The sequence below is a fragment of the Nothoprocta perdicaria genome, unplaced genomic scaffold, assembly GCF_003342845.1.
Source record: "Nothoprocta perdicaria isolate Ctin4 unplaced genomic scaffold, notPer1 scaffold_3, whole genome shotgun sequence".
NCBI classification, from domain to species: domain Eukaryota; kingdom Metazoa; phylum Chordata; class Aves; order Tinamiformes; family Tinamidae; genus Nothoprocta; species Nothoprocta perdicaria.
The window spans coordinates 3930377-3949306 of record NW_020455532.1 but is presented as its reverse complement, the minus strand read 5'-3'; the positions used below and the strand labels follow the sequence as shown (position 1 = coordinate 3949306).

At 39.0% G+C, this 18930-nt stretch overlaps 1 protein-coding gene across 1 annotated transcript; it reads left to right on the top strand.

Moving 5' to 3' along the window:
• The first annotated feature begins 711 nt into the window (after positions 1-711).
• On the top strand, positions 712-15513 carry EDN3 (endothelin 3). The gene is made up of 5 exons (XM_026042169.1): positions 712-763; positions 1093-1315; positions 13640-13804; positions 14175-14279; positions 15146-15513. The coding sequence occupies exons 1-4, from the start codon at positions 712-714 to the stop codon at positions 14245-14247; spliced, it is 513 nt and encodes a 170-aa protein (XP_025897954.1). The 3' UTR covers positions 14248-14279; positions 15146-15513.
• Positions 15514-18930: the final 3417 nt, after the last annotated feature.

Genomic DNA, 18930 nt, shown 5'->3' with positions numbered 1-18930 from the left:
AAAGCCTATGTAGATTTCTCTGGCAAAGAAGTGCCTGTAATTAACCAGGAAAAAGCAAGCATTACTGAACTGATGACTTGATTTCACCTGGGAAATCACTAGCAGAGTCCAGGAAGAAAAAAAAAAAAAAAAACCCACCAAACAGCGCTACCAGATCCGCGGCAGAAGCTGCAGCGGGAGCTGTTATCACCCCAGCAATCTGCCCTTCCGAAATCCCGCCGAGAACAATGGGCGCGGGCGCCGGGGAAGCGCGAACAAAGGGGGTTTGTGGCGGCTTCCGGAGGGGATGCGCGGCCGCTGCGGCCCTACCTGCGCGGGCGGGGGGCGCGGGGGGCCGCGCCGCCCCCAGCCCCGGCCCCGGCCCGCAGCTGTCCGCTGTGGGAGGCGTCTGCAGCTGGAAAACAGCAGCTCCAGTTTCTGATCGGATTTGGGGGTGGGGGCGGGAGGTGTGTGCGGGAAAAGCCAGGCGATGGGTCTTCCCTTCTCTTGACAACACTCTCCCCTTCAGGATTAAATCTGCACTGGCGGAAAGTTACTGCAAGTGAGAAGCACTAATCACACCTCCGGGTGGGAGCTCAGAGCTGCGAGCAGCGTTTGCCGCCAGCCCCAGGATATTCCTCGCCGCCAACCTGAAGCGATTCCTCCTGGGACGGTTCATTTCTCCCACGGCTCACCTTTGCCTGCACTTACCAAGCGTGCAAATCGGGTTTAATGGAGCTGGGATTACTATTCCTCTTTGGACTTACAATTACGTCGACTGCAGGTAAAAAAAAAAAAAAAAAAAAAAAAAGTTTCTTTCTTTATTTGCCATCCCCATGCATGCACACAAAGAAAGGCTGAGGTTTTTTGCCCAAAGACGGCAGCAACAGCCCCGTCCGAGGCGTGCTAGAGAAGCCGGCAGCAGAGGCAAGGCTTGGCCCTACGTGGGCGCAAAGCAGAGCGCGGCAGCCGCCGCAGGGCGCACGGACATAACGGAGCCCCGACGCTGTGGCGGGAGCGGCGCCTGCCGGGCGCTCGGCGGGGCGCGGCGCCGGGGTGCGCGGGCAGACGCGCGCGGACTCTGAGCGTGGGTCTCGCCTTCCCGCCCCACAGGGTCCTCGCCGCCGCGGCCCCGCTCGCTGCCGGGGGGCGAGCCGCGCTCCGCGGCGCTGGGGCGGGAGGTGAGCGAGTCGGCGGCGCTGCTGGGCGGCGGCAGGGCCAAGGCGGACGGCGGCGCCCTGCGGCGTCGGGCCCGGCGCTGCACTTGCTACACCTACAAGGACAAGGAGTGCGTCTACTATTGCCACCTGGACATCATCTGGATCAATACCCCTGAGTGAGTGAGTGCGAAATGGCGGGCGCTGGGTTCGTGGGTGGGCGGCAGCGGGACAGGCGCCGCGCCATATCCTGCCCGCCCTCGGGGTATGGCCGGGCGCCCGCGGCGGCGCTACCCGCGCGGGAGCGCGGCGGGGCAGGGCAGGCCAGCGGCGCCTGCGGGCCCTATGCCCGGGCGGCGCCGCCACCTGCCGGCGCGGGACGCGCAGGTACCGGGCGGCGCCGGGCGAGGGCGCTCCCGGGACCTGCCGGGCAAGAGCGGCTGCTGGCTCGGAGCTGCGCCCGATAAACTGCTCTTCGGACAAGGAGAAATAGAGTGTGCGAAATTGTGCTGCCCTGCGTAGGAATTCACGTGGGAAAATATTTTGACGTTAAAATAATAACACTTTTGGAGAACTGCAGTATTCCAGACATAAAATGTTGCAAAACGACCTCTTTTATGGTTGTGTTTTGTGGGAATGGAGAACATAAGTGCTCCAACTCATAACAAAAACAACTTTTGAAAACAACATTTCCCATGAAGTGGAAATTCTGAGTTTCGTAAGGGTCAGTGGGAGGTGAAGGAGAGAAGCAGAAAAGCAGTATCAGTACCTGCAGCACTTAACGCAGTCAGGGAGAGTGACACTACCTTGAGGTTGGAGTCATTCTTGTCCCAGACTGTTGTCTGTACATTTCCTGGATCCTTCAGTGACTAAGATTCGTTAAGAAGATTTCATAGGCCAAGAAATATTAGTGCTGTGGCTACTCCAGCAATCCATTTAAAAGTTAGCAGGAGATGTCTATTTTTCAGACTCATCTAATGAATCTCAGAATTAGGAAGTACTGGGACCATTTGTCTGTGAGCCTCCACGGGCCACCACCAAAAACTTCACTAACTACAGTTGGGAACATTTGTACTAAGCTAGATCTGCCTTTGACTCAATTGCAAAGCCTTTAATCCAATTACAATAACAAAAGGAATAGAGAAAAAAAAGAAAGTAGCAACAAAATAAATTAAATCAAATGGGTTTTAGATTACAGACGCATGCAGTATGTATAATGCATTCAGAGAAGTCACTCAGCTCTTCAAGTTCCATACCTCTGCTAATCCATCCCAGGATTACTTAGAATTATTTTAGTTAAATATTTTTGACTTGGTACATTTGAGTCACAGCTTCACCAGTAAAGCAGAGAGACTACATTCCTTTTTGGCCACAGACTGAATAAATAGAATTCTGCTAATTTTAAACTCTGCTTTTATGGCGTCTCCACTTTGGGTCAGTAAGAAGCACCATTTTCCCTCTGGTGTGAAAAATATTTTGAGTACAACAATGTAACGTTAATAGTGTGCATGGTGAATTCTCACTGATGAGATTTTTTTTCTATCTGGAAGTCCGGTGTAAAGATCAGCAAAGGAAGAACACCCTTTTCTTGGGGTGTTGTCACACAAGAGAAGACTTGAAGCCTATTGTATACTATTGTTATACATTTTCATTCTGTATTTTTTGTATTTATATGGTTTCCATGACCTCAGGAAGCCTCACATTCAGTGTAAGAGTCTGTAATATGTTTTATTTCCCAACGCTGTTGGGAGTAGGTTAACCAGGCTGCTAGAGGCCTCATAGGGTTGATAAGCAGTGGGTGGATAATTGAGGAGAGTAGGGGAATGAGTCCAGTAGGAGCTGGTTTTTTTTTTTTTTTTTTTTTTTTTTTTTTCCTTTGAATCTGTAATTGCTGTTTACAGTTGGAGAAAAGAGGCACTCTCAAAGTTGGTGGGCTGTGGTTTCTTGAGAGTGGAAAAGGGAAGTGGTGCACTTAGGCTGGTAGAGCCAGGTGGTGAGCTGCACTCCTGCTTTGCTTTCCTCTTCTCCAGCGCATCCTTGGAGCTTCCCTGCTCCAGTGTGCAAGGGGAGCTCTGAAAAGAAAGGCCCTGTTCACCAGGGTGGCTGGATGTACAACACTCTCAAAGATGCACTCTTGTCTGTCAGAAACTCTAGGATTCTTCCACAGAGAAAAGGTTCTGTATATGACAATGGAGATAGTTAAATGCTATTAAAATAGCATTTATTTGATATTTGATGTTTCTGAGTATGTTCAGTACAACAGATAATACAATATTATATATTCAGCTTAGGACTGGGTTTTTATCATGCATTTGGATGAACGGCCCTAATTCTGGTCTGGACTTTTATCTATACAATGTCTCAGGAGATCAAAAGATTTTACTGAATGTACATGAGAAGAATCAGGCCTACAGTAGTTACACAACTTCTAAATGGAAGCAAGTTACATACACATAGAGTGCATGAGCTATAATTTTTTTTTGTTGCTCTGTGCATGTTGTTGAAAATTTTTATATTTACTACTAAATGTTTGGCTCTAATACAGCTCTGAGGACCACACATGCAATGGGAGGCCAGAAAAAATGCTATTAAAGGCTGGAGAGATTTTCCTAACATCTGTTAATTCTGATCTTTTTCTTGTTTACTTCATGTCATTTACCATTTTATTTCCTACACCAAATACTGGAATTACTTTTTATTTTGTTTTCTTTTTCATGTCCCTTAAATTTCATCCTTTATTTCATCATTTCTTATTCCCATCAAAAATTCCTTAACATTTTCTGCTTCTAGATTACTGTCTCCTCCATACGTCTTAGATGAACTTAACTTTCTCCTCCTGTTTCTTCCTTATCACTTCTTCCAACAGAAGATGCTTTTAAGCATTGTTTTAATACATTCAAAACAAATATTGGTCATGGCCGCTCTTCCTCCTCCCTCCCTGGAGAAGTGGTTTCAATAAAAACAGTGGTGGGATCAGAGTGCCAACACCGGGTGTATTTCTATCCTTGCTGAGAAACCTGTAAGATCAGTAGTGAGAGAGCTGCTGAAAAGCACTAAATTGGAGAGCATGCAGCCTTTGACTCCCTGAAGCTCTCCCAAATTAAATGAGAAATTACATGCATGCACATGAATGTTTGCCTATTGCTTTATACTTGCCCATGAACCATTACTGTTAGTTCAGACACTGGGTATGTCAGTGTTATTTTTGACTTTTTTTTTTTTTTTTTTTTTTTTTTTTTGATGGGAAGCATTAAATGGAAAATAAGAAGTCCTAAGGATCACCTGTAAGACAGAGTAGAATAATGCAAGTATGTCTTGTAGGCAAAGACAGAAAGTGATTAGCAAAATTTAGCCCTTAGGCTTAAAATTTAGCACTTAGGCTAAGTACCAAAAGAAGTGGTAATTTCTTGAAATGTCTAAATCAAAGATGGCATGCCTTATATCAGTATTAGATACTACTTTCCAAAAAGGTAATAACTGACTGAAGTTCATATTAAAAGATTAACTTACATGATTTACATGATGATCTAAAGCTCTTTCTATGTGTTAGTGACAAAAATTTCTGATTCAGTAGGGTGGAAAGGACAAAGTGAAGGGAAGAGTTTGATCCTCTGCGCTCACACATGCTCTGCTTCCTCTTTGGAAGTACAAAGGCAGAGACTGAACGGTAGTCTGAGAGTGGGGTATGTTGGTGGAGAATAAGGTATTTCAATAGCATTGGCTGACATATTCTTGTGCCATCATAAAGAAGATACATGAAGTTTCTGCAACATTTTTAGATCACATCCTAAATTTTGGTGGCCATTTAGGTATAAGAGCAGTTCTAGGTTGAGAGATTACAGAGAGTTCAACCTGTGAAAGTCTTTCTTCCTGACTTCCTATGACTACCTGTTCGGGTAAAAAAGGTTTTGCATTCATTTTCTTTTTCTGTTTCTACTGAAAGTGATGACAAATGGGTTTGTTGTGAATCTAAGGCTTATCAGAAGCTAAACTGAAAACAGCATCTGATTCCACTTATGATCAAGTTACCTAACAGTTTTAACAGTTTTGCTCACTACTGGCCTAGGTCCCCATCAGAATGCCATCTTAGATTGGGAAGAGTCTTTATCTGGTCATTGCTTCACTCAGTTTTGCTCATACATAGAGTTATCTTGGGGTGTTGTCACACAAGAGAAGCCTTGAAGCCTATTGTATACTATTGTTATAACAGGACGTCCTGCTGCCTTTTTCTTTTCTATCACCTCATCCTTTTGTTACCTGAATCTCATGACTGACTGAATTTTGTGAAACACACAGAATGTAATTTAAAGTGCTTTTCATCCTCATGGGTATTAGGTGGTATAAATTTAAAGCATTAGAATTAGCCTCTTTTTTGAGAATTATCTTCTTCATTCGTTAAGCATAGACAAGATGCTGTATATTACTGGAAACGAAAGAACACAGGCGAAGTGCTCCTATTCAGCAAAACAATTAAGCATGTGCTAATAATATATCAGACTGAAAATCCCTGCTAGGCAGAGGCATAATGATAAAATGGTAGCTGCAAGATAGGCAAGTTCAGAAAAGGAAGATGATCTGTCTAACAGGGAGCATGGTTGACCATCCGAACCAAGTGCCAAGAGAAATGATGAAGCAGAAGCCTGAATTTTCTGTTGAATTGTAAAGCTCACTGAAGACTGCATTGTCCATCAGTTTTTGCAAATATTTCACCGTTTAAACAGCTCGAGGCATGTAGCACTGTGCTCCAACAATGTCATTTTATCATCTTTAGTCAGCTTATGTATTGAAACATTTTTCTGTTCTTCCTTTTGTTGGATGATCATTTTAAAACTAGCCTTGAGATTTACACTAAGAAAACATAATACTAAGTTAATATAACCTAGTATGCAGCTAATCCTAGCTCTAAACTGTACTTGAACTAGTCTTTCGTGTTCAAACTGCTGCTGAGCTAGATATTATGACAGTGATTTGAACTAAGCATCTCTGTCTCTATTTCTTTTTAGTCTGTTTTAGTGACAAAACCATTTGGCTTATACAATAAAAATAACATAGTTGTTACTAGCACAGCTATTGATGTTAGGATATTACGGATTTTTCCACAGCTGTATAAAATTTGATATGAAATGCCTTTCTGATTCATCAAAAAAATGAAAACCAGTTCTTGGAGGGTCTTCAAATGCAAATGCTAAAACTCACAACTGAATCAGCTTTCACAACAATTAGCTTGTCTGCAGCAAGAGATTCCTCTTCAGGCCCTCCCTCCTACTAATCCACCCTGGCTAATGCCAAACACAGCTGCCAACATCACTGTCACGTTGTAGCAGGTCCTTTCATATGCAACCTGCTTATGCCTTTAATGGGGATGCTACGCTTGAAACAATGTAAAAATCAGGTGCACGGGCTGCCTTACAAAAACATGACCTATGGAAGACTTGGATTTAAAAAAAAACCTACCACCTTTTCTTTCTTTGTTGGGTTTTTGATGCAGTGTGAAAATGTGTAATATTGTCTAGGCAATTACAACCTGGATAAAGTTAGGTGGCTATTTTGCAGACTTTACTATCCACTTGTTCACTGAAATTTGTTTGGCATATTAGACTCCATTTGTACTCCATTTTCTAATTTATCATGAAGGTGAAAGATAAAAGAGGAAATCTTAATAAGCTAGTAACAATTAAAATAACTAAAATATATGAAATCTAATGTCATACTGGTATAGAAAAAGAAAAGTCTAAACCAGATAAACTCCCCAATTTCCATTAGTTATTTTAATGATGTTTTCTAGTATTCATAGTATTGATATCTTAACAATGGTATCCTCAGGACGGCCTGAAACTAGTCTGGCTCTGCAGACTCAATTCCCACATCAGTGCAGGAGTGAGTCTTGGAGAGGTCAGGGCCAGGGATGGCACATGCTAATAGCCACTGCTTTCAGACTTCCCTATTGCTCTTCATGTTGCTCAAGTTCTAAAAGTAAACAAAGAATAACCATTTCCAGGGCTGTCAAACCATGCCTACTTTCATCAGTCTTAATTTTTTAACACTCTGTGTTTATTTCTCCTCAGGTTTTTATTTGTTTTTAAACCAACAGCGCTTTTTTTACTATACAGACTGGGGAGAATGGTGGAAATATGCACCATTGCTCCCATGGAGTATGGGAGGTGCAGAAGCTAATAATGAATGCTGAGACTTGCTCTGAAAAAGCAACCTTTTGCCACTTAATTTAATTTCATTCCTTTAATAAGAATATTGTGTCACGAAGTATTCTATGTATTTGATGGAGCGTGCTTGCTAATACATGCTCCTGGATAGTCTGTCCATGCCAGGTAAGCCAGATTGCAACTATGGGAATCCTTCCTTCTTAACTATTTATAAAAGCCACAAATATCGCTATTCCCTGTAAGGATCAGCAGAAACATGTGCTCCCTGCCAATTGTGCTGGATATTGCTTTTGAGTTTGCATTAAGTTTATATTATGTTTAATTTTTACCAAAGAACATATATAAAATAGGAAAGCAAAAGGAATGCAAGATGGCTTTTTTTTAAAGGAAAAAGGGACCAGGACGAGTGCTACCAGGCACTCATAGTAAGTTAAGTTATTAAACCGAGTTCTTTGAAACTGTGGTCTGCCATATATTTAGTGTAAAGTTATCTCATTGACTTAAAAGATCATATTACTGGAATTACCTTGTTATTATCACTGGGATCAAAATATGGCACATTTTATATTGCTGAAATAATTAATTTAAGGAAATTAAGGTGTATAAAGCTTGGGAAGATGACATTTATTCTGTATCCTTTTGCAGAGCTACTATGAGTGAGTTTCCTAAATCAGGATGGGCAAACCCTAAAAACTCCTAAATATAAAATGGCTTGAAAAAAAATGAGTCTTCATCAATGAGTCTTCAATGAGTACTTGCAGCCCAGCAAGTACTGCAACCGCAAATTATTCTTGTCCATGTCAACTCTTCCTACATTGATTGCCTCTAGTTCACACCTCAATTCTGCTCTCTGTCCTCAGTCTCACTCCTGTCCTAAGCATCTTGGCCTCTTTTCAGGGCTGTTAGTGCAGGTCTGTCCTTCCTCTGAGGCCTCACATTGCCTGAGATGTGCCATGGTCTTCAAAGAAGGGTAACAAAACAGGAGGAGAAAATGAAGCTGCTCTGAACTGCCTAGCCTTTTCACCTTCTTCTTTCACAGAGTGCTCCTGAGGCACGTACAAGAGCTGATTGTCTCCCAGTGTGGCTTGATTGGCCAGAGGTGTCTTCCACATCACTGTGGCTTTCAGGGACCTGCTCCCGTTACAGAAATGCTACTTATGGTATTTGAGACAGTATGCAGCCCAGTGCATTTTTTCCATTGACTGTGCCAGCACCAGTTCATTAAGTCTGCTAACACAAGTAGACAGGCATGTAGGTTGCTAGCAAGACAGTGGAGTTTTGTTCTAGTCTATCTCATTGCTGTAACCCTCCTGTGATGGCTTCTTAATGGAGATATCCAGCCAGGTGATCTGCCTTATCAGAGACATTAGCCCTCGGATAGTCTCAACTGCACTTGTTTGGGTCAGTCCCAGTAGGAGGGAGATGACCGAAATCATGGGGTCAGTGAGACTGATGTTGAAGCAGATATGTGCAATCCTTGGCTTATTGCCTAAATTAGCTATAATTAATTAACTATAATTAATTTGGGACCCTTTAAGTGCTTAACTAAACAGATTAAAACAACACTGGAGATAAAACCAAATTCAGCAAGATCTTGGAGTCACAACTTTTAGATACCAGTAGTCTGCCTGTTTAGGTATCTAGGAGCACTGACTGAWTTTAAACACAGGATGTGGGAAATAAAAGTGTGGCTACAAAGCGTAAACACCGATGCTGTCCTCTGAAAAGAATCTTAACTGCAAAAACTACTCAGAAGAAACATTATTTTTATATGTCATCATAAATCTTTAAACAGATGAGGAACTAGGACAATTGGTAAAAAGGGACAGCCCATTATATCTCTCAATTGTTGAAGTTTGAATAATCAAGTAGAAAAAATGTAGTGAAATCCTTACAATTTTGTGAACACAGAATATAGTTAGGATGACATAAGATTAGCAAGTCAGGCCCTTCTTTTAAGAATATTCCCATGGTGTTTTACTTGATAAATGATGGTGATGATCAAAGGATGATATGGGAGGAATAACTGTTACAAACTATCTGCAATTAAAAAAAATATGCTGGTTGCAGAGAAGTTGGATTGAACTTTCAGAGCAGCCAATGATCTCTTCTACATAGTTATACCACTGTAGCTTTACATGAAATTATACACAGAAAGATTTTATTATATCCCCTTAACAGCTTTCATTTGGAGACATCTTGGTTCACATGGAGAATATAAAGCGATCTTGCTTCCTCTCCCCATTCTTTTTTTTCTCAGTGATCCTTACAGCGATCTCATACACTTTAAAAATGTCTGAAAACACTGGGGACTCTTGGGAGCCTGGCTGGCCTGGATATATGCCAGAAATGTATTGCTGAATGCTGAAATCACAATATCTAAGATGAATGCTGCAACCCCCTCATCCTTCTGTTTTGGCTGAAACTCACAAGTGCCCTGGAGGTATCTACTGTGTTTAAGTGGCTGGGAAAGCAGAAAATAAAAGCAGCTCATAGGTCAATTATAACCTAGTATGAGAAACTCAGTCACATGTTATAAGAATTAAAATAAGCTCATTGGATTTTTGCTGTCTGAGCACTGACCATTCATTATAGTACAAACGAGGGACAGTCAGACACTAGCAAATCATACACATGGCTCCACTCCAGGCATTGGAGAGTAATGACAGCTTCCCCCCGCCCCGCCTCGATAACAATTCTGTCCGATAATGTGAATAAAGAACAAAATAGTTTATACAGATAAAGAAACTGTTTCCTTAAACCCAGACCTACTGTAATTTTGCAAGCATTTAAAGAATGAACATATTGGCTTCTGCTTTATGCATCTACTGTCTGGCCGCAGTCATCATACTGTAACAGACCTCTACAAAAAGAACGTGGCCATCTCTCCTGCATTTCACTTTTGAATGTTGCCACCCACATGCCAGTTCAAAGAAGTACCTTGGAAAGGCTGATCCAGAATTGCCTCAGTGTTCTCATTCTCCTTTTTGTAGAGAAGAAAGGCAGAAAGAACACATTGTACACCATAGTCCTTAAATACACGGAAAACAATTTTACTGTTTCATGAGAGTTTTACCTGCCTCAAAGGAGAAAAAATGTAGTCCAAGTTAAAGATCAGAAACTTATTTCTTGTGAAATGTGTTTAAAAAAATTAAAATCTGTGAATCACACATAGAAATTTCAAAATATTTCCAAATTGCTCTTAGCCAGTGCTTTGTCAGGGTTTTTGTTGTAGCCACTAGGAACATGGTGCTAGGTAATCAGGTGCTCAGACTGATCTCTGGCAGTCCAGCAGTTGGCCAGCCAGCAAATCTACTTCTGCCTAGTTTGGCTGTCCCTCGTCTTCCCTGTGGGACAGAAAATACCCTCTGTGTGCTAAAGATAGCATGCTTTGACCAAAAGACATGCTTCACCTACCAAAATGGAAAGATAAGTTGGCTTCTTAGCAACAGACATACTTGTTAACAGTAAAATGTTGACCGTGATTACCAAGCTATATGTAGAAATARATTCTAGTTCTCTCATTTTGAGCATTGAAGCACCATAAGATTTGCTGCACAAGCAGCCATTCATTAATCATGTCCAACAATCTAAGATAAGCATGCTGCTAGGCAAATACTTCTGATATTTGTTCAACTGAATATCTGGTATCTCTTCTCACTTCTGAAGTACTCAGAAAGAGACATGAACTAACTTGAATTACTGACATTTTCAGTTACTGGAATGAAAACCATGCGCACACTGACTTTGCTTCAGTGTTGCAATTTATGAGTTTTTATCACAGAACTGATGGACAAGAAAACACCTACTGAATTCTGCAGCTCTGAATGCTACTGGAAAGACGGTGGACTGCTATTAAAACTTGTATTTTGGTTTGATTTTTTTATTCTTAAAAATTACAGACAGGCAGGATGGTACTGGAAGGATGATGACAAAAATTTAGGTTGCTCTTCTCTGGTTGGCACATCTGCTTATTAGCTTACATAAAAGTGTTTGCTTGAATATTCTAGTTAAAATTACTATACTTCAAAGTATCATTGCATCTGCAAGTATTTCTGGCAGTGAAGTGCTCTTGAATGCACTTTTCAGGTATAAAGCATACTCTTAGAAGCATCAGACTTACAAAGTTTGTTTCACAGAGCTGTAGGCTCTTTAGAAAGGTCAGAAACAGTATGTAAAATGCCAGTCTCTTCCTTTGCTTAGGGCTGTGATTCATGGTTCCTATCACTTGTAATTATGCTGTATTCCCCACGCCTGCCTGTTCGCTGGATTTTACTCTCTAATATCAAACAAATCATCAGACTGGTTTGAGTCCATTACTTAACCATCGTAGTTAATACTGATATTAATACTGATGTATTAACATAAAATTGAATTTTATCCCAATTCTAGTTAGTTCACTAATTTGCAAACTACAGCAAATAAGGAGTAAGCACATGCGCCTCTGCTGCCACTCCAGCTCTGCAGACAGAACCTCAGACAGAGGCAGGAGCAATAGCTCAGTCTTGCAGAGAACCTAATTTAGAGCCATTAGAGTAAGAAAAAATAGTATTGTTTGCTGGAAAAATAGGAAACAGTTTTAATAATGAGAAAAACATACTGCAGTAATTTATGTCCTGTTAGTACATAGTAGGATRACATCTGCAAAAGCTGTAAAAACATTTTTATCCCCTCAAGACCTCTCTGCTAAGGGATAGGGGTTCAAGGTTGATTAGACCAAGCAAGGCTCGTGTTTTCATTTCAGCCTAAATCTGAGCAAAATGCTGCACAATGGATTTTTTACCAATTTTCATAGAAGGCTCACCACCCTTAAAAAACATAGGCACTTTGTGTTCCTGCCACCAAAGGGCAACCATTTCTTCATAAACAACACAAATAAGTCTAAAAATAAAATGATAAAGAAATGGTTTGTGTCAGAAGTTAGCTATTTATCACTCACTACTATAATACAGATGCCAGTATAGAATGAGTAATGCCCTTCAAGTATAAAAATGAGACCTATTCTTGAGGACAGCAAATAGCTTCTCAATCTTCTGTTTGAGAAGGTGCAGGGGAGCAGAGGGGCACAATCAAGCCCTGAATAGTCTTTTCTGGTTAATTTGCACCCTGCTAGTCTTTCCCAGTATTAAGAAATAGACAGGATGAATTATGTGGTGTAAATATGTAACAGCATCTGCAGGAGAAAAACTTCTTATGACCTCCAACACAAATAATGCTTATTTCTATTTTTATGATTTTTTTTTTACAAGCAATCTGGTTAATCAAATATTATTGCAGACATTCAGAGAAAAATGTTTCTGACACTTTCAGCCCAGCGTGAGTGTGGAATAATGGAAAATTCTCAGGTTTCTGATTAATAGCCTAATGGGGTTTTTTTGAAAGAAAATGTTAGAAGTCTAAGAGGTTCCAGACAGATTATTCAGGTGTCGTTCTGTACCCTAACCTCCTCTCCTGCATGTTCTTCCCTCATCCTTTCTTTTGAACAGGAGATTTTCCTCTGATTTTTAGTAGATTGATGAGGTTGATCTGCCTACGCCTCAAAAACACCGAACTTTGGTGGATTTCCAGAGGTTCCATGTGGGGTACCTGCTATAAACAGAGATTCTTAAACACCTTGCAAGAGGAATCATTTATGATATCAATCAAAACTATCGATATATTTCTGGCATGCTAGCAGGAAGTGATGAAGCATGCCCTTTTCTGGAAAACAATATGACTGAAGATTCCCCATTAAGGAGCAGAGTATGCCAGACTGAAAGAAAATAAAGAGAATTACCTCTTACTATTTCCTGATATACTCCTGTAAAGAATGAATATGGTCTTCTAAAGAAAAGAGGACATGTATCACTAATAGATATGTATCACTGTGTCTTCCATGTTAAGAAGATTATCCTATTGATTCTCCCACCTATGACTCCAGTGTCAGTTCCCTAAATATAAAACAGCGAAACAATCATACTGACATACTGTTTTGAGTGATTAAAATAGTACATGTATGGGTATAGCATCCTCTAAATGATGAAGATGACAACAAAGTGATGGATGAGAATTAAAGTAAGCAGTAACTTGGGAAAGTATTTGCAGCTGCTGCTAGGTATTCAAAACTTTATAGTAAATTTGTCAACTAATTCTGCCATTAATTTACTTTTCTGCTACTTTTTAACTTCGCAAAAGCCTGAGTACTTTAAGCAAAGGAAGTGATCTGTTACAAGGAGAGCTTTTCACATGAGCAAATGGTTTGAGTTTTGTGCCAGTGTTTATTAGCTTGCATCAACAGGTCTATTTTCTATGAAAAGAACTATTACTGGTTTGTAAAATATATAATTGTGATTTTCATTACAGGAGGACTGTTCCATATGGACTATCTAACTACAGAGGCAGTTTTAGAGGCAAAAGGTCTACAGGCCAGATTCAAAGTACTTTCCAGTCTTCATTTCGGTGCTCTTGTTTGGATGCACATGACAAACAGTGTATGCAGTTCTGCAGGAGAACTCAAGACAGAAGAAGGTGAGTATCCTTCCTTAACACTGCTAACTGTCTACATAATTTGACTATTTCATGAAGCTAAATAATCAAGCTGCGTGTATCACAATAAAGGGTTAGCAAATGTTTTTAAACAAAATTCTTATGTCTGGTATTTTGAATTTTTATTTCTGATGTTTCTTTTTATGATGTGACATTTTGGAAACAGCCAATTTCCTTTCCAATTAGAAGAACAAACAGGGTAATTCAAGGCCTGCTTAATATTGCAATACTTTAGATAAGAATGCCAAGTATTATGTAGTCTAAAGAAAAATATGTCATTTAACACTTGATAAATAGCTCTGTATGACTGGTTAGATCACAGTGAAGAACTTAGCAAACCTTCCCTCTTCAGAAATCATGGATCAGTGAAAACAATAGAGAAGAAAGATGTATGCAGAGAAGAGGAACATGCTTTCATTGAGTAGCACAGAGAGTTTGGGAGCTTCTGAACCATCAGGTATGTAACAGATGCTGATTTTTAATGTTGAATGGAAATAAGAATTTTCCATTTTTTAGTATTTTCTGACATCTGAATTATTTCAAACAAATCTTACTACTTTTTTTCCTTTTTTTTTTCTTTGAAATAAGGTTTTTTTAAATAACTGATTATACACAGAATGACTCCAGCCTTCGCTGTGCTGCTATAGCTCCTTCTAGAGTTGAATTCTCTGGCTATAAGCCAACATATTTCTGGCAACAGTCCCACACTTCTTTTTCCTTTTAAGGCCAGGGCTGTTACTGTCTATCATCTTTTTGCTCATTTAGCCCTGCAACAATATAAGCCACATGTCATGGTGCAGTGCTCTAGTAACATTTGAGTTGCCAAAGTTCAGAAAACAGAACAAACTTTGTGGAAAAGATCTTTGGAGGTGAAAATCTAATTTAGACATCATGTATGAAGACTTTAATGTAACCTAGTAACCAGTTTCAAAAAGATCCAATTCCAAATCTTAAGATAGTGCTATACAAGAAATATAAAATGATTTTAGTGCTATCAAATACTTCTGGTTTTGAATGAAAAACAGCAGCCATTAGAACCACAGAATTTAGGAAACACAGACACGCACACAGACACGCACACCCCTACCTTACCATCCAAGCCCTTTTAGCTCTCAGGGGAAGCATTTGGATTACAAGTCTCCAGGATGAATTTCTCCATCTTATTATTTAATCAGAGCTAATTTGCCATCTGGGTAACATTCACTGTGTGCACAAATGAAGATGATCGGGAGATTACACATCTATCAGGATCAGGAGGAATTAGTTGTTGGTTCAGAATAATCTAGCTATTTTTTTTCTTTCTTTTTGTTTCTTCTTTTAAAGGTTTAACGTTTATTTGCTGAAGCTCAGAAGCAAGAACTTAAACTACATCTCTCCATTGAGATGGACAAACTTGATGCTTCAGTCTGATGCCAGTGGAGAATCCAGAAGCACGTAACACTAAATTTCATCAATGCCAATTTGAGGGCATGTGAACCTGTCTGACGAAGCTTGCTCCCATGCTCCTCTCATGAGAGTCTCAGTAAAGGATAATCATCACGTAACTTGGCAGGGAATGTTTCAGCGTCAAAGCAAAATTCAAAGGAGGATTCAAAATGYAGCAACACAAAGTTTCAGGAATCATTTTTTTCAACCTGACTTTATAAAGTACAATAGAAATATGCTGTTCCACTGACTACTTGCTGTCTGCCTGAAGAACCAGCTAAAACTTTATGCAGGCAGTTGTAATGGGAGAATGTGATGAGTTAGAGAGGGATTGCCTGTATATGAGTTCTCATTAAGAATAAATCAATAAAATGTTTCTCTCATTAATGTATGAAAGCCTGAATCATATTGTAACTTTGTGGCAGATGTTTAAATGACAGTATCTATGCAGAATAAATATGAATGGCTAATATAAATATTATTATAACTATAGCAAGTTAAGAGTATACATTGATTATTCAATAGATAACCTAATTTAGGCACGATTTTTTTCTAGACTTCAAAGTTCGATACCCAATATCATAAAACTGGAACTTAAAATCAAACTTCATACAATCAATTTCCTGTACTAGACCATTTGCTGGTCTAAGCCCCTACATATCATCCACAGTAGATACATTCATCTTTGCTAATATGATAAAACATATTTTTAACTCTTCATCGAAACATCATCACTGAACAACCTGAAAACTTGTCAAAAAGAAAAATATCTTCCTTGGAGAATTTTCCATGTGAATGATTTCTATAGGAGTTGTTGACTTTTTTTGATAGGGGGATGCAGGAGTAAGCTAAAAAGTATGAGTAAATTTTTCATAACCTGTTTTTTAATATAATTTAAAAAAAAGGAACAGGAAACCTTTTACTTGTGACATTACAGATCTTTTCTGGTTTGACCTTCAGCAGACTTTTCCTAGGGGACATAGGTTAAATTGTAACCAGATGACAATAAATTATATTTTATAAGAACATAGAGACAAAAAGAAAAAAGGCAAAATAAAAAATAGGGAGCAGAAAAAAATGTTTATATAGACTTAAAACAATGGTAATGCTTTTTTTTTTTTTTGAAACAAGGGAGTTCTTTGCCAAAAATATATATTTTATATATATGTGGATATATTTCATAAATAAATTATTATAGTTATAAAAGTAAATATATCTTCCAGTTATTGCATTTGTATCAGTTTCTTACTTGCTGGCATGATTTTGTACATTTATAGAAGACAGATTATTTATTGTAAAAACTGTTCACATAACTGTTTTCCCAAAATTTGTGAAAGGCACTGTATAGTTTTGGATTAAAAAAAAAATCAAGCTTTGTTACGAAGAATAATTAATGCTCATTTTAAGCAATAACTGTTTTTTCTTTACTTTTTTTTAAATGAGTGCATATGCTTAGGACATACAAAACTTCGTCATCTTCAGAAGAGTTTGATAGTTTTAAAAGTTTAAGAATTGAGTTCAAAAATAATAAAATTTCTTTGATAATAATTACATGTTAAAAAGTTACATTTCCGTCTCATATCCCTTTTGGTGCAAATGTAACCCCAATATGGTTTGGTATATACCAGACACTGGTATATTTGGATTCTTTCTTATCTTGGATTATAAGAGTTCTTTCTTACCAATAATGTTCACTGACTTTTCATTCTTCTTACATATTTTTCTGAAACGGCAAACTCCTGGCATGCCAGTGCTCACAAGGCTGTCAATGATTTGTCCACTCACACAGCTTTCAGATTAACTGGTCAGTCTGTATTTGAACTTCTACTCTTCCCCCAAGTTGATTCAATTTTAGTGTTAAATCTGAAGACTGATTCACACCTTGCCCAGCCCCACCTGCTTTCACTCATTTTTAAATAATCAAATATAAAAACCTGATTCAATTGTGTTCAGGCTCTGCTGGCGAGTTAAATTTGGTCTTTGAGTAGTGGGTTGTGGGTGTTTTTGTTGTGCTTTTTTTTTCCTCTCTCAAGAAATAATAATCTGACCAATTTTCTGTGTGAATTCTCATTTCAAATAGTTTGGTTTTGGGACYGTGTACAGTAGCTGAGAATTCTGCATCAACGTAGTGCAATGTAGTCAGTATAAAAATCACTCCATCATAAACACAGCAAAAGAAAGAAACTCACAAATTAACATATCAAATCTAGAACAGACCAGAAAAAAACTCTCTGGGGATATCTCCAAATTAATCTATAAAATGCAGCATGTACCTGATCATTGTATGTCCTGGCTTCTGGAGTTGAGATGTCATTACTCTGTGCAGGAATAGTTAATCACCATCAGACTGTTATTATTTAATTTTAAACATTTATAGAAAATGTCACAACTGATATTCCTCAGTTCTTAGGGACTCAGATTTCAAACAAGCTTTGAAGGTTTACATGTTTCTAAGGTTTTATTAGTGGATGTTGTGGTAATTTGAAATCTAAAAGTTACACACAAAAATTCATATCTAAATCTGGAAGCCAAGCTCTTCTGTTTATCTTTCCCCTGTTAGGTCAATAGAGGGATGACAAAGTAAGCAGTGTAGGAGAAAAGGTGATTTTCAAGTGATTTCACAACAAAAGATATTTCACTTTTTWAAGGGAATCTAATATTAGAATAAAGTTCTCATTTACTCACGTCCTTACTGAAGATTGTAATCCACTAAAGTCTACTAAGGCTGGAGAAAGCGATACCTTTTCATAGAGTCATTCTGTCACACAGGCAGAAATTATTTTCTCTTGGCCGAAACTATGACAGCTTAATCATTTTTCCTCTGCTTTAAAAATGTGTCAAATGGAATTTATTATATATTCCAACTGTTTATTAAATACAGCACAACTGTTTTTTTTTTTTTTTCTCCATAATAAAATGGAAGCCTCTGGCATGACATACCAGCAATGACTGAATGAATGTTTCTGTCTGATGATTTTAAAATTCCCAGGTTTGGCAACCAAGCCTCTCTCATAAAACTCAGCTGAGCAGAAAAGCATGTGAGAATGCTTTTCTTTTCCTTTTGCCAAACGGTGACAGATCTCTGCGAAGTGTTGGGGAAGATACCCAGACTTCTTATATAGACAAAACTTCACAGACTCTAAAMTGTAGGGCAACACATTAATATGAATTTTAACAGGCTTCTAATGTGTCTGTAAAGGCTGCTTGAAACAAGACACTTTTTACTAAAACAATGATAAAATCACTTGGGACAAGGCAACTTTTCCAATGAAAGGATCAATTTCATTTGCAATGGTTATTTTCCCTTGCTACATGAAAAGGATGCAAATACGTTATGCTACATTACACTATGGTGTGCTCTTCCAAGAGGAGACCACAGTCACAAGTGGAGGATATGTTTCTATTACATTCGTCCTGAACACAAAAAGTTACTTCAGACAACTAGTACTCCAGCCTGCCAGACTTGTTCCTATTGCTAGTCTAGGATCTTTCATGCATACTCCACATACTACTGCCACGAGCTGGTTTTCAGAACAGCTAGGTAAAATAACTCACATGAAAGACAACAGTGAAAACTTGATCCAAGGTGATTTAAGGAGAAAAAAAAATGTGACTTAAGTAAAATGCAGACTAACAGGAATAAGATCAAAAAAATGCAACTAGAAGTTTTTGTTAGAAGAGGA